At 51.7% G+C, this 14,627-nt stretch overlaps 1 protein-coding gene across 1 annotated transcript in view; it reads left to right on the top strand.

The window, feature by feature from the left end:
- The window catches only part of EFCAB6 (EF-hand calcium binding domain 6), a 215,550-nt gene extending 207,509 nt beyond the window's left edge, over positions 1–8,041 (top strand). The window contains 3 exon segments of the mRNA XM_022596843.2: positions 1,344–1,528; positions 4,219–4,368; positions 6,973–8,041. Coding sequence (XP_022452551.2) covers positions 1,344–1,528; positions 4,219–4,368; positions 6,973–7,095 — 458 coding nt within the window. The 3' untranslated portion in view covers positions 7,096–8,041.
- The last annotated feature ends 6,586 nt before the right edge of the window (positions 8,042–14,627 follow it).

The following is a 14,627-nucleotide window of genomic DNA, read 5'->3' as shown; positions in this document are numbered from 1 at the left end:
TTAATGCACGTCGGCGTCCCACTTGTTTCTTAGTTAATTCTTTTGCTTTTGAGCATGAGGAGCCCTAACTTGCGGTTCTTCATCACCATCACCATCGTCACTGTTTCCTTTTTAACCGTGAACTCCGGAAGCGCCCCATCCACGGCTCTGACAGTGCATCCAAAGTTCAGTGCTCTGAAAACAAAACACTGATTAATTTTCAGAAGTCGTTCTGTATTTTCTGTACGTGCTGGATGGCCTTCTGCAAGTTGGAACCTCCAAGGCATCTAGTGGCCATTCCCTTGGGTCCCCCCGCCCATGTCCTGGGTGCACCGTGTCCTCCTACTGCTTTCCTCTGTGCAAAGGCAAAGAAACCTGTTTGCACAAGCGCAGCAGCGTCTTCTGGGCTGCGCTGGTTTGAAGACATCATGTCTATAAACTCCACATCCACTGGTTTTCCTCACTAACCTCTACAGTTAACGTAGCACAGTGTTCCACTCCCAGAAACTTTGTTGCCTTCGTGATGTCCAGTGGAAGTCTCAGCTCATTCACCTTAAACTGAAATCCTTATCCTACCTCTCTTCCAATTACGCGTTGTGACTCCAAAAGAAGCTTCGGCTGTATACCTAGTAAAAGACTGAGCACGTGTATTAGTGCAAAGTAAGGGGGTGTTGACATCCTGACATTGCCACCTCAGGGCAGCCAGGAGGACTCCCCAGTGTGGCATCGACGTGACCCTAGTCAGAAAGCCAGACACAAACCCTCAAATCGCGTGGCGGTTGTCTCTTCCGGGAGGTCCATGTGTTCCAGAATACACATTTTAGATCATTAAGGTGAAAACTCAAAATACATAAATTGGTGTAGTCTGGAAGACCCTTGAGAGCATATCTCGGAAGCACAGTTGGAAAATGCTTGCTCGGGGGCCAAGTCTGAATCCCTGACCCCCAGTCGGGCCCCTGCCGGACTCAACCCCAGCACGTGCAACCTTCCCTTCTCCCCTCCTGCCCGGCTCTGCCCCGACTCCCGTCTGCTGGGACCATCCCTCTGCCTTCTCCCCGCCTGCGTTCGTAAGCCCCACGGTGTCGTGTCCGTACTGCTGTGACCACAGTGACGGTGACCGTGCAAAGCCAGGCCGGCAGGCAAAGCCTGGACCGAGGGGGCCCAGCAGGACGCGGGTCCCCTCCCTCCTTGCCGCACTTACCTCGTCGCGTGCCTGTGTGTTTCCATATCTGTCCAGCCACCAACCATGAGCCCGTGAAGCAAGCACAGGGCGTCTCAGCCAGTGATGAGTGAGTGAATGAAGGCGTGATCAAACGAATGAGTGAACCGACCGCCACCAACTGAACTGACATGTTTGCCTTTAGCTCTCGTGGAGAAATTCAACCTGGACGTAAACAGAGATGAGTGCCGGCAGCTCATCGTCAAGTACGACTTAAAGAACAACGGGAGGTTTGCTTATTGTCACTTCATTCAGAGCTACGTCCTCCTGTTAAACGCAAAGGAAGCCTCGCTGATGCAGAGAATGAAACTCCAGAACGCGAATAAAATGGTGCGTGAATCGTCCAGAGGAAAGGCGTGGGGCTGGGGCTGAACGGGCTTCTTTCATTTTTCTCAGTTCCGCCTAAATCCCATTGTCTCACTTCATACAAACGGTGGCCCCATAAGGGCCTGGAGACCCCAGACTGGGAACCAGCAGCCTGGATCCCAGGTTCTCAAACTGGCTGGGCGGCACATGCCCGTGGGCACCTCTGTGCGGCGAGCGTCGGGGAGAGTGTCAGCGGCTTACACGACCACCAGGAGCGGGGGGTCTCGGTCAGTTCACTGGAGAGGCAAGTGGGGTGGGACCACAGCAAAGGGAAGCGCCTGTAACTTACACTTAACCGCCGGTTCACTCCTCAACTGTCTGAGACGGGCTGGCCTTGCTCCTGGTATGGGCGGCCAGTCGGAGACCCTTTCTCTTTCTTGCGTAAACTACACCCGTGATGCATTGTCTACAGTTCTTTTCTTGTTTCCTTGAAGAGGAATGAGACCCTAAAGATGCTTAAATGGCAACTGGAAGGCCTGTGCCCTAGATTTTTACCTTTTTTCTTAATCGTTTGTCATTTTATGATTCTCACCCACACCCACTTCAACCACGCTGTTCACGGACTCACCTTTCTCGAGTCTCTCCACAGCATGAAGTAGAACAAGCCTCTTTCACACTCATATTCCATCATCTATAACGCTGAATTCAGTTACATTGAATTAAACAAGTACAACCGGCCTTGTCGACCTGGGAGCAAACACAGCTGATACCAGCTGCCGTAGGACTCAGCTGCGGGGACCAGAGGTGTGGGGCAGACCCGACAGCATAGGTGGCGGCTTAAGACTGCTGGCGGCTTAGCCCAGCAAACAGTGGATTCCATAGCAGAACTTTCCATGCAGCCGAATTTGTCATTCTGTGCTAAATCGGGCCCCATCTTAGCATAGTTTCTAGTTTAGCCAAGCAAAGGCTTAGGCCAAGTTAAGGAAGTAAAACTTAACCTTAAGACAATTCTTCCTCTAGCTCAGCTTTTCTGTGAATGGAGAAAACACTGTTCTTGGTGGGTCGTCAGGGGACACAGGAACATAGCTGGAGAACCATGGAGACCGCACAGCCTTCAAGGCCCCCCCAGCTCTGGCCCTCCTCCACCTCTTCTGGCCTCAGCTCCCCCTTCTGTAAATGAGGGGAGGCGTGCTGAGGCCCTGGGCAGATGTCCCAGCTCGCCTCCGTGTGCCGCTGCCTCGCCCCCCAGCTCCGGTCTTTCACCCAGCCGAGACCACAGCCTCCGCTCTGTGGCTTAGGCTAGTCCTGTCTTGCATCCTGGGCATGACTGACAAGGTGGTGAGACTCCCCGGAGCCTTTCCCAGGAGAGAGTGTGGCCTGCCCCTGCCCCTGCCCCTGCCTGGTCCCCGTGCCAGTCCCCGTCCCCTCTGCAGGCTGTCCAGGCCCCACCATGCCAACTGTCTGCCGGCAGAGGAGCTGAAAGGGCCATTGCCTTTTCTAGTGCTTTGGGGGCTTTCTACAACTTTGACAGCAGAGACACCCTCTGTGGAAGTGAGCTGGGGCTTTGCTTTTGGGGGCTCTTCTAGAGGACTTCTGGATGGGTTGGTGTACAGGGCTGGGATGGGAAACCCTTTCTCAGGCCAAGCTTGGGTGTGGGAAGGGCAAGTGCGCATACGATCCCTTCTCTTCCGTGCATGCCGACCAGCTGATTGGATAAATTGGCAGCTAACGAAGCTATAGGGTATCTGGTTTCTATCATAGGTGCTAAATGATACAAAAATTGAAAGCAATTTAACTTTGTGCTAATTTGTTTCATGTAGTGCCATGTTAAAAATCAAACTTTCCCAGGGCTTCCCTGGTGGCGCAGTGGTTGAGAGTCTGCCTGCCGATGCAGGGGACACAGGTTCGTGCCCCAGTCCGGGAGAATCCCACATGCCGTGGAGCGGCTGGGCCGGTGAGCCATGGCCGCTGAGCCTGCGTGTCCGGAGCCTGTGCTCTGCAACGGGAGAGGCCACAACAGTGAGAGGCCTGTATGCGGCAAAAAAAAAAAAAAAACTAAACTTCCCCCAAATGTGTTACACATGACTGCCTAAAGTCCACCTCTGTGATATTCAGATGTGCTTTGGGGCTAAAACGTGCTAAAATATCTTGTTTCCAATCTAATAAATAGCATCTAAATGAAATAATAGTGTAGTGTACTGTCTAATTACTAGATATAATTACAACCTTGTGATTTTTTTAAAAAACTCTGTTCATTATAAGAACGCACTAGAAGACCCCAGCTGAATCTCTTTTTTTCCCTCAGACTGTTTTGAAATTGGCCGGTTATCTGCCTGTCTCTCCCCTCAAGTACATGGGGAGGGGCTCCCTGGGAGGCAGCCTGGCAGGTGTTGGTGTCAAGCGGAGATTCCCTGAGCCTCCATTTCCCAATCCAGGAAATGGGGATGTGGAGACCTACCTTCCTCCCAGGGTGGGGGAGGAGGGGAAAGAGGTGCACAGGCGATACTGTTTGTGATCAGCCCACACATAGACTTGCAATGCGCGCTTGCTGACTCCATCCTAGCTGGGAGCGTGGGGTGGGGAGTGAGCAGGGGGCCAAGACGACAGGAGCTGGCAGCCCTCCTCCCTCCCTTCGGGCCATGGCCTGTCTGCTCCATCCTTCCCATCCGAAAGCTCCTTTCTTACCTCCTCTTGGTTTTTGGTTCTTTTCCCAGAAAGAAGGCGGTGCTGAGACTTCTTCCTTTTACTCCGCTCTGCTGCGGATTCAACCCCAAATTGTGCACTGCTGGAGGCCGATGCTGCGCACACTCAAGGCCTACGACGAGGGAAGGACGGGGCTTTTAAGCGTGGCTGATTTCAGGAAGGTGAGCACGGCTCTTGTGCGGCTGTGACCTCTGACCAGGAAGCAGTTGCCAAAGGCCCGTGGCCAGAAAACCTCCAGAAAGGATCCGCCAAGCCGCAGCGGAAGGCCCGGGTGTGGGCAGCTGTCCCAGACCTCACTTCCCCGGTTCCCCCAGGTTGTCAAGGGCCGAGTGCACGTGTCCCTGTGCTGCAGACCCCAGGCTCTCCTCCCTGAAGGTTTCTAGAACCCTGCAGGGACGTCCCGGTGCCAACACCTGAGTGCCGCTGCCCTTGGGGCAGCACGACAGCTGCTGCGTCTCCGCGGAGCCCTGGCTGCACTCCACCCCGCGCCAGGCCAGGCCTCCTCCCCAGCCCCCGTCCCAGGTCTTTATGGGGGGAGCCGGCAGGGTCACAGAGCAGAATGACAGCATCGGGGGGCCGAGGCGGGGTCCCAGGTGTGCGATTCAGGGCCCACAGACCCCAGCCCTGCCTCGCAGGAGCCCCAGGGTCGGCCCTCCCCTCTCCCTCAGCTGCCCTCACGTGGAGGGGCTGCCCACCGCACACCACACGGTTTGGTAAGCAGCTCTCCCGACAGAGCCTGAACCCTGGTGCCTTTCCTGCCCCGCGCAAGTCCAGCATCCACGGAGGAAGGTGGTCTGGAGGGAGCGCCTCACCCGCCGCAGCCGCCCCTCTGGAGCAGAACCTCTTCGCTTGAGTTTACCCTGCAGAACCTTGGGAGCGCTTCTCCCAGAGGAAAGAAGCAGCCGCCCTCGAGGGTGACTTAAAACTCCCACGTTCAGAATAACGTAGAACTCCTCGGGTTGGCAGTTTCTTGACCCCCCTCTCCTCTTCTCTCTGCATCCCCACCCCGGCCACTGAGGTTCAGAAAATCATTGAGGTCTAGAACATTAGATTAAAAATCAAATATTACAGCCAGGAAGAAAACTCAGTCAAGACATCACAGAGACAAGGGGTTATGGCCTCAAAATGCACTTACAAAAAATGTATTCCTTAGACTTATCTGTGCTCAACAGCTAGAAAAAAGTTTTTTAAGTAAAAAAGCTTTTCTTAAATAATAATGCAGGAAGATGAACCGCAGTTGGAGGGCCTGGCGGGGCTGCATTCTCAAGGGCCTCGTGCAAGGCACTGGAGGGCGAGGGGCCCCCTAGAGCCCCAGTGCCGCGCATGGTGGGCGGCGGCCAGGCCTGTCGCTGGGCCGGGGCCTCCGTGCCCCACAGTGGCAGCCAGCTCACAGCGTTTGTCTTTACTTTGGGGGCAAGTAAAATTCTCAGGCAGAGAAGGGAAGGAAGCGGGTGAGCTTCTGTTAGTCTCCTCGTCTTCAGGTAACTTCCCAGGAATTCGGGGTGGGTGACAGCAGGGAGAGGGCAATAGAAACGGAGACGTTGCCCTCAGCAGAGCCAGAGCCCGAGACCAGATGGGTGCTGGGACCCTCTGGACACCCAGGCTCAGTCGCCTTTTCTGCTCTCAGCCCATCAGCCCCATAGCCAGGCCAGCTGACCTCAGCCCCATGGTCCCGGGCCTGTCCTGCCGGCCCCAGAGGAACGTCAGGCTCTTCTAGCCCCACTTTCTAGCCCCCTCTGAGAAACAAATTATAACACAAAACATAGATGGGGAATGTATAACCTAATCTTTATCTAATAGGGTATCTATTAAAATTTGTCTCAGTTGCACATAACAGAGGTGAAAAAAAAAATAACATCACCTTAAACATGGTAGAAGTTTATTTCTCTCTCACATAAAAGAATCTCAGAGGTAGGAAGTCCAGAGCTGGTGTGGTGGCTGGACAGTCATCGGGGACATCTGTATTTTTTTCTGCTCTCCTCAACACCTGACTTCCTGCCTCAAGGTCGCCTCATGGTCCAAGATGGCTGCTAAAGCCCCAGCATCACTTTCACATTCCAGGCAGCAGAAGAGAGAGAAAGAGGGCGTGCCCTTCTTCTTTAGAGACTTCTCAGAAGTCCCGCATAACATTCTCAGTTAGTTTTAACTGGCCAGAACATACCTAGCTATAAGAGAAGCTAAGAAATGTCGCCTTTTTTAGGTGGATCCCAGCAGCCTGAAAACCAGGGTTCTGATAACAGAAGGGGAAAGGGCAATCGGTATTGGTTAGCAGTAGCAGGCTCTGCCATGGGCTGTATTGCTGTTGGGTCATAACGACTCCCTGCACCCTGCACCTGCGGGCCTGCCCTCCTCCCCGGGTGGGCCGCACCCCGAGGCCCCCCTAGCTAAGGCCCTGTGGCCAGGTCTCCCCTCCAGTCCCCTCCTCTCCGTCCATCCTCCTCATCCTCCACGTTGACCAGCCTCACTACCCTTCGGGGAGGCGTTTGTGGGAGGGCCAGCTAGGGGTAAGGAACCCCAGCAGCTCCCATCTGAAGGGAAGTCCAGGGGTCTTCGTGTCCCGCACCCGTGTTGCTGGACGGAGCTGCCCTGTTGGAGGGGGACGGGGGGTGGGCAAAGATGAGGGGTGGGGAGAAGGGAAGCAGGAGAGAGAGCTGCTGGGGGCAACTCTGGAGGTGGGCGGTCCAGGCTCGGGGCGGGAGGAGAGGTGGGTGCATGCCTCCTTGAGTGGCTCCGAGACCAGCGGGGGATCCCCATCTCTTCTGCAGGTCCTGAGGCAGTACAGCGTCAACCTCTCTGAGGAGGAGTTCTTCCACATCCTGGAGTATTATGACAAGACGCTGTCTTCAAAAATCTCCTACAACAACTTCCTCCAGGCCTTCCTTCAGTAGGGGGCCAGCTCTGCGAGCCCAGCATGGACAGACGGGGAGTGCAGGGCCTGTCCCCGAGACTAGTAAAATCTATCATCGGGGTGTCTCACGAACTTCCAGAGTGTCCCCAAAACAGAGCCCACACCCATGCCCGGCCTGCGTCTTTCCGAGGTCATCCCAGGCCCAGCGCTGGGCTCCAGCATCAGCAGTGGCCTTCCAGAGGGCCTCGGGGCTGCCCCGCTGAGCCTCGGGACCCTCGTTAGTTTGAGCAAATTAAAATGTTAGTCTTTGCAAGAATGATGCTTGAGGCTTTAAAAGAACCACCAACGATAAACTTCAAAACTCAGAATTTCTGAAGGTTTTATTCATAAGAGCTTGCTGGGTGCCCCAGGGACGCCACAGCACTTCCTCCACCTGGGTCGCATCTGTGCCCCTGCTGGGCTTGTCCACAGGGCCGCCTCTCTGCCCATGGGGACACAGGCACCAGCCTGACGTCACGGAGGAGCGGCCGGCATCTAAGTCAGGACCCATGTGTTCTTTGGGGGCTCAGCCTTTCCGGGGCCCGGCTGAGCTGACAGCTGATTGGAGCCACCCACCAGCGCCCATTTCGGGGGGGGACTCTTGCTTGGACACGACAGGGCGTGACAAGCTGAGAGAAGTTTTAAATTGCCGCAGTCCTTTCCACCCATTATGAAGAAGATGGAAGGGAGACAGTTTGCTGCCTCCTGGAAAGTTCTGGAAGGAACAGAAGAGGCAGGCAAGAGAGCTGCCCCTGAACTGTGTGACCCCGGGCTGTCAGGGAGGGGTGGGGGCAAGGAGCCTCCACTGTCACCCTGAGCAACACACAAGCAACACACGGCCAGCGGACCTCACGTCCCTCAGGGACGCCCGGCCGGGGCTGGCCCGCCGCGGCCCCAGCCACTGGAGGGCGGGTTCCCCAGGGCCTGGGCAGCGGCCTTGGCTTCTCCTCCCCTTTCCTGTCCTCACTGCCATGGCCACGCCTCCTCCTTTCCCTGCTCCCACGGGACACAGACATGCTGTTGACCAGGGAAGGAGTCAAATGTTCAACCAGAGACCACGGGAGCTCTTAGGAAGCCAGACCAGAGCTGACCTCCTGTGAGCCCTGCTGGCTGCACAGCCACTCCAGCGGGCCGGGTGGGGTCTCCGTCCCCAGTGGAGAGATGGAGACCCTGAGGCCCAGGTGGAGGAGGGAAGGACGCCCTCTGCGGTGCCTGAGGAGTGAGGACATGGCTCCTTGCTTCCTGCCCCCCAGCCAGGCACCCCGCAGCCCGGCAGGGGGCATCGGGGACCAGGCTGAGGAGGTCTGGCTGGGCCAGGACTGCGGAGGCCCCCAGATCCCAGAGGACCTGGGGGCCCTGGAGGAGGCTCAGAGGATGAAGATGCCCACTGCGGGGGGCGGGGGGTGGGTGTGTGTGAAGGGGGAGGGGTTGCCCTGAGGGCAGCCTGAGTTCAGGGAGGAGGGAAGGAGGGGCCGTGGTCCCTGTTGGCCCCAAGTCGGTGCTGTGGAACAGGAAAGCCCTCGGCCCCAGCAGCTCTTCTTTCTAAGGGGCGGGGATGGGAGGATGCCCTGCCCTTGTGCCCCTGCCCCAGCATTCGGGGCCCCACCTGTGTGCCCAGCCCCCACCCCGTGTGCCTGGCTTCAACCTTCTTGAGATGCCGCTCACACTGTGCACCTGCTCCTCAGGGAATGCTAACTTGTCCTTCAAAACTCAGTGCAGGGCTTCCCTGGTGGCGCAGTGGTTGAGAATCTGCCTGCCAATGCAGGGGACATGGGTTTGAGCCCTGGTCTGGGAAGATCCCACATGCCGCGGAGCAACTGGGCCCATGAGCCACAACTACTGAGCCTGCGCGTCTGGAGCTTGTGCTCTGCAACAAAAGAGGCCGCGATAGTGAGAGGCCCGCACACCGTGATGAAGAGTGGCCCCCGCTTGCCACAACTAGAGAAAGCCCTCGCACAGAAACGAATAACCAGCACAGCAAAAATAAATAAATTAATTAATTTTTAAAAAACCAAAAACTCAGTGCAGAGCTGCCTCTTACAGGAAGCCTTCCTGACTTCCCCAGGCTGAGCTGCGCATTTCGTCTGATGCTGTTCAGCAGCCTGTGGGTCTGTCGTTGAGGGACTTAGGGGGGGCCTCCAAGTCAAGAAGGGGCTCAAGAGGCAAGTGGCTCATCCTGACACAGAAGCAGGACTCAGTGGGGTCACAACTGGCCACCAGCCCTCCTGAAACATTCTCAGAGTAGTTTTGGTGTCAGTGAGATGGGGTTCCAGTTCCAGCTCTACCATGACACTCAGCCAAGTCATTTCACCCCTCTGAGTCTCACTTTCTACATCTGTAAAATGGGCAATCACAACACCCTCTCAGAGGACATTGTGAGGACCACATGTGGAAAGAGTTTGGCTCTGCAGTGGGGTTTTCTCTCGGAGTTAGCAGAGCTTCCGAGCTGAGGGTTGCAGGCGAGTGGGCTGTTAGCCACCCTCTCCCTTAACCCCAGAAGAGGTGGGGCAACTGCTTTCCCAATGCCTGGCCCTTTCAAGCTTGAGTCAAGAGAGCAGGGCTGGACTGAGGATTAGGGTGTCCAGCTGCCCCCTGTTCATCCCCTGGCCCCTGTGCAACTTCCCTCTCTGGCTGAGCCTCCATTTCCACATCTGCAAAATGAAGATAACCCCGCTTCCCTCGGGCTCATCCACCAGTCGGTCTGTGCCCAGCCCCACGAGTCAAACACAAACCTGTCTCCTAGAACCCCCAACAAGGTAGGTCAGAGACAATCAAAAGAGAGGAGGTCAGGGCTGGTGGGGGAGCCCTAGGTATGGGAACCCGAAGAGCCCTGGCCCTACACTTAGAGCTGGACTTCGGGACAGAATTTCAGCAAGGGGTTGAGGGAGGGTTTCAGCTGAGTGCCCTCAGAGTCAATGCTGGGAGGCCAAGAGGGCTGGGCCATTTCCCAAAGGCAGTACCGTGCTCCCAGCCGGGACCACCCATCCCCTCCCTCTCCTCTTTCCTGGGTCCTTGTATCCTGATCAGGTGTCTTCAGGTGGGCACCCTTCCCAGAGCCAGGCCCAGCTGGGAGCAACAGCCCTTCTGGATCCTACTGTGTTGAAAGAACTGAGTGCCCATTTTTCCACCCCAGTAGAACTCATATTAAAGCAAATGGCCCTATTTGTCTCCCCGTCATGTATCCATGTCCCTTGCTTTTGACCTTGAAGTTCCTATTGCTAACTAATGTCTATTTCCCCAGTCCTTGAATCCACACTCAGCCACGTGACTTGTTTTGGACAATGAGCTACTAGCAAGCATGACACAACAGAGGTTTGAGAAGCACCTGTGGTTTTGGGCTTTGAGATGCAGAGAGCTGGAAAGAGCGTCACTCCCACGTGTTTGAGAAGAGAAAAGCTGGACAAAATGCAAGTTAACAGCTTTTCTTAAACCCACCTGAGAATGGAGCTCAGTGCAAACAGTTCACTAAAGTCTAGAGATAGACAGGTGCCTGCAGGGAAAAACAAGACCCAAGCATTTGCTTACCTGGGATAGACATTACAGAATACCATATAAGCCAGTAAGAGGATTCAGCTGGACATTTTTAACAGATTGCTCAAAACCAAATGTGGGCTAGCCTGAGAATGTGAAGGCTCTGGGGGCTCTGACACAGAGGAGTTTGCATCCTCCGGGAACCTCACCAGGTGCTCACAGAGATCAGGGAGGATCCAGAGGAAGCTTCCTCTGTCCCTGTCCCCGCAGCGGTGTGGCCGGAAGAGGGTACCAGCAGCCACTGCTGAAACTCTGCCAGAACCCATCTCCCCATCCCTCGAAGGGAACAGAAAGCTCCATATACAGAGAAAAGGACAGCAAAACCACAGCCTGAGGGCACCGGTCAGAACCCAGTGCAGCCAACGGGGCAGAACAAGCTCTACTCCTGGAGGTGGAGGGGGGCAGAAATATATGCTAAGCCCTGTATTACATCTGCAGGAGGGGCAGAGCACTCATGAAGGCTCACAGTATGCAAGGCCAAATCAGAACCTCAGAGAAGACCCCACCGCATCCTCTACCATCACACCAACAATCATCAAATAAAATGAAAGGTGAAACAGCTAGGAGAGCCACAGGAGCCCATCACTCCAGGGAGCAGCACAAAGGAAGACCCAAAGGCAAGCTGCGAGCAAAATTCAACGGAGCCCAACTCCTGACAAGATCAACCCAAGCCCCACACTAAAGTCCTAACAGAAAGAAAGACATATTCTTCTCCAAGTGTAAAAAATACTTACCTCAGCATCTACCATTCTATTGTATCAGAGGTTAGCAAATCACAACCAGTGGGCCAAATAGGGCCTGTGGCTTATTTTCATACAGTCTATGAGCTAAGAATGATTTTCACATTTTTAAAAGGTTGGAGGAGGAGAAAGAGAACAAGAGCAAGAAGGACAAGAATTGACAGACTGTATGTAGCCCACAAAGCCTAAAATATTTTCCGTCTGACTTTCTACAGAAAAAGTTTGCTGACCTCTGCTATACAAATGTCCAGCTTTCAATAAAAAATTATGAGGCATACCAAATGGCAATTAAAAGAAAAAAAATAAACAATGAAGAGACAAAGCAGTCATCAGAATGAGACTCAGGGGCTTCCCTGGTGGCGCAGTGGTTGAGAGTCCGCCTGCCGACGCAGGGGACACGGGTTCGTGCCCCGGTCCAGGAGGATCCCACATGCCGCGGAGCGGCTGGGCCCGTGAGCCATGGCCGCTGGGCCTGCGCGTCCGGAGCCTGTGCTCCGCAACGGGAGAGGCCACAACAGTGAGAGGCCGTGTACCGCAAAAAAAAAAAAAAAGAAAAAGAAAAAGAAAAGAATGAGACTCAGATTTGGCACAGATTTTAAACTATCAGAAAAGAAATTTAAAATAATCAATTTGTATGTTAAAGCTCTAGCGGAAAAAGTAGACAACACATATAATCAGACAGGAAGTTTCAGCAGAGAGGTGGAAACTGTAAGAATCAAATTGAAATCTTAGAAATGAAAAACAGTAACAAAGATAATGATTGCCTTTGACAGACGCATCAGTAAGCTTACACAATCAAGGAAAGAATGAGTGACCTTGAAGATAGATTAATAACATGTACCCCAATTGAAATGCAAAGAGAAGGAAGAATGGGAAAAATAACAAAATATCAGAAAGATGTGGAACAATATACAATGGTCTAACATATACATAATTGGAAACTAAGAGGAAGAAAGAGAACATGGGGCAGAAGAAATATTTGAATAAATAATGACTGGGAATTTTCCAAAGTTAGTGAAAGACCCTAAACTACAGAGAAAAAAAGCTTATTGGACCAGGCAAGATTCCTTTATATACATAAGATTCTCATATGCATATGAGAGAGAGGGAGAGAGGGAGGGAGGGAGGGAGAGTTTTAAAAGTTAAAAGTTATATATACTTTCAAAAGTTAATAAATCACCGCCAAGAAAAAAAAAATAAGTCAATACAGGAGATAAGATGGAATCATAGAAGCAAAATTAGAAGAATAAGGACCTCTGATACGTCTCTCCTCCAAATTGTTAGAATCAACTTTTTCAGAATTTAACCGAAGATTTGCAAGAACCCAAGGAACATTTATTCAAGAAAAGCAGCTGAAACCTAGCAAGGACAGCAAGCTTTGTGGCATTTTAACTTGCCCTAGCCCAATCAGCCACCTCTAGCTCCACAGTAGCCTTGAGAAATAACAGCTCTCTCAGTGCAGAGTGGCAGTCACTGGAGGGAGCAGAATAGAGCTGGAGCACTTTCAAAGCCTCATTCCCAAAGAATTATCATTATTTGACCTGCCTAGTGATTCCCTGGAAGACCTCATTTGCAAGACTGTCTGTATGTGAACTGACTCAGAGACTGCACCGTTACAGGTATGAAAAAACATTTCCCCCAGAGTAGGGGAGGGGACGTTTGTCAAAAAAAAAATTACACACAAATGTTTTAACTTTGCGGCTGCTTGAGGCAGTGGATAACAGCTGGGGTAACCAATAGGCTACACAGAACACTTAAAAGGAAAAGCTGAGGAATAAGAGGGTTTGGAAAGTTCCCAAGATAGTCCTGGGAATCTAGAAGGCCACGTATGTGCGTAGGGCTGGGCACATGCCCAGGGATGTGTGATTGCTCAGAAAAGACATGAGAAAGCCCTAAGCTGTCATCTCTAGCTGACCTTAAGGCTCTGCACAAGCAGGAAATCAAGGCTAAAGCAGAGTTGTCAACTGCCTACCTGAGTGTTGAAGGCATGATTCAAAATGCACACAGAGCTCAGCGGCAGATTGGGAGATTTACCGGTTCCAAGTGTTTAGGGAAATCTCTGCCTAATGATTAGCTAACCATTAAGCTACCTGAGAAAAGATTTCAATGGCCACACATGACAAAGAATACAAACTTTACAGAATTATTTCAGAGAAGTCACTAAATAAATAACTACAATAAGCAGAAACAACAGTAAACCTTTGAAGGAGGAGAATCTTATTTCCAAAGTTGCTGTAGTGCATTATTGTAAATGACCAGTGTTTAACAAAAAACTATAAGACATACAAAGAAACATGAAAGTATGGCCCATACACAGGGGAAAGAAGGTAATCCATAAAAACTGCCCCAGAGGAAGCCCAAATATTGGACTTAGTAGACAAAAACTTTAAATCAGCTATTTTAAGTATATTCAAATATCCAAAGGAACCCATGTGTGAAGAGCAAAAAGAAAGTACAAGAACAATATCTCACCAAATAGAGGATATTAAAAGTATTAAATAAGCAGATCAAAAGTATTAAAAAGAACCAAAAAGAAATCCCAGAGTTTGAAAAGTTTAACTGAAATTTAACATTCACTAGAAGAGCTTAACAGCAAATTTGAAGATGCAGAAGAAAGAATCAGAAAACTTGAATATGAGTGAATTGAGATTATCCGGTCTGAAGAACAGAAATAAATAAATAAATAAAGGAAGAACAAAATTCTTTCTTGAAGAAGATAAATGAACAGAGCCTCAAAGATTTGTAGGGTATCATACACACAATGGAAGTCCCAGAAGGAGAGGATAGAGAGAAAGGGGCAGAAAGAATATTTGGAGAAACAATAGCCAAAAATTTCCCAAATTTGAAGAAAAACATGAATCTGCATATCCAAGAAGTTCAATGAACTCCAAGGAGGATAAAGTCTCACAGAGGTCCACACATAGACCTATCATATTAAACGTATGATCATCTCAGTAGATGCAGAAAAAGCATTTGACAAAATTCAGCACTATTTCATTAAAAAACTCTTAACAAACTAGGAATAGAAAGGAACTGAATAAGAAACATTTACAAAATACTATAGCTAAAATTACAGTGAATGGTGAGAAACTGAATGTTTTCCCCTAAGATCAGGAGAAAGGCAAGAATGTCCTCTCTCATCACTTTTATTCAACATCATACCACAAGTCCTAACCAGTGCAATAAGGTAGGAAAAATAAATACAGGAAGGAAGAAATGAAGTTGTCTCTATTTGCAGATGACATGGTTAAATTCCAAAGAA

This window comes from Delphinapterus leucas, chromosome 11 (assembly GCF_059928025.1).
Source record: "Delphinapterus leucas isolate spDelLeu-1000000601 "Yukka" chromosome 11, BTC_Dleu_Yukka2, whole genome shotgun sequence".
NCBI classification, from domain to species: domain Eukaryota; kingdom Metazoa; phylum Chordata; class Mammalia; order Artiodactyla; family Monodontidae; genus Delphinapterus; species Delphinapterus leucas.
This window is presented reverse-complemented; position numbering and strand designations above follow the sequence as displayed.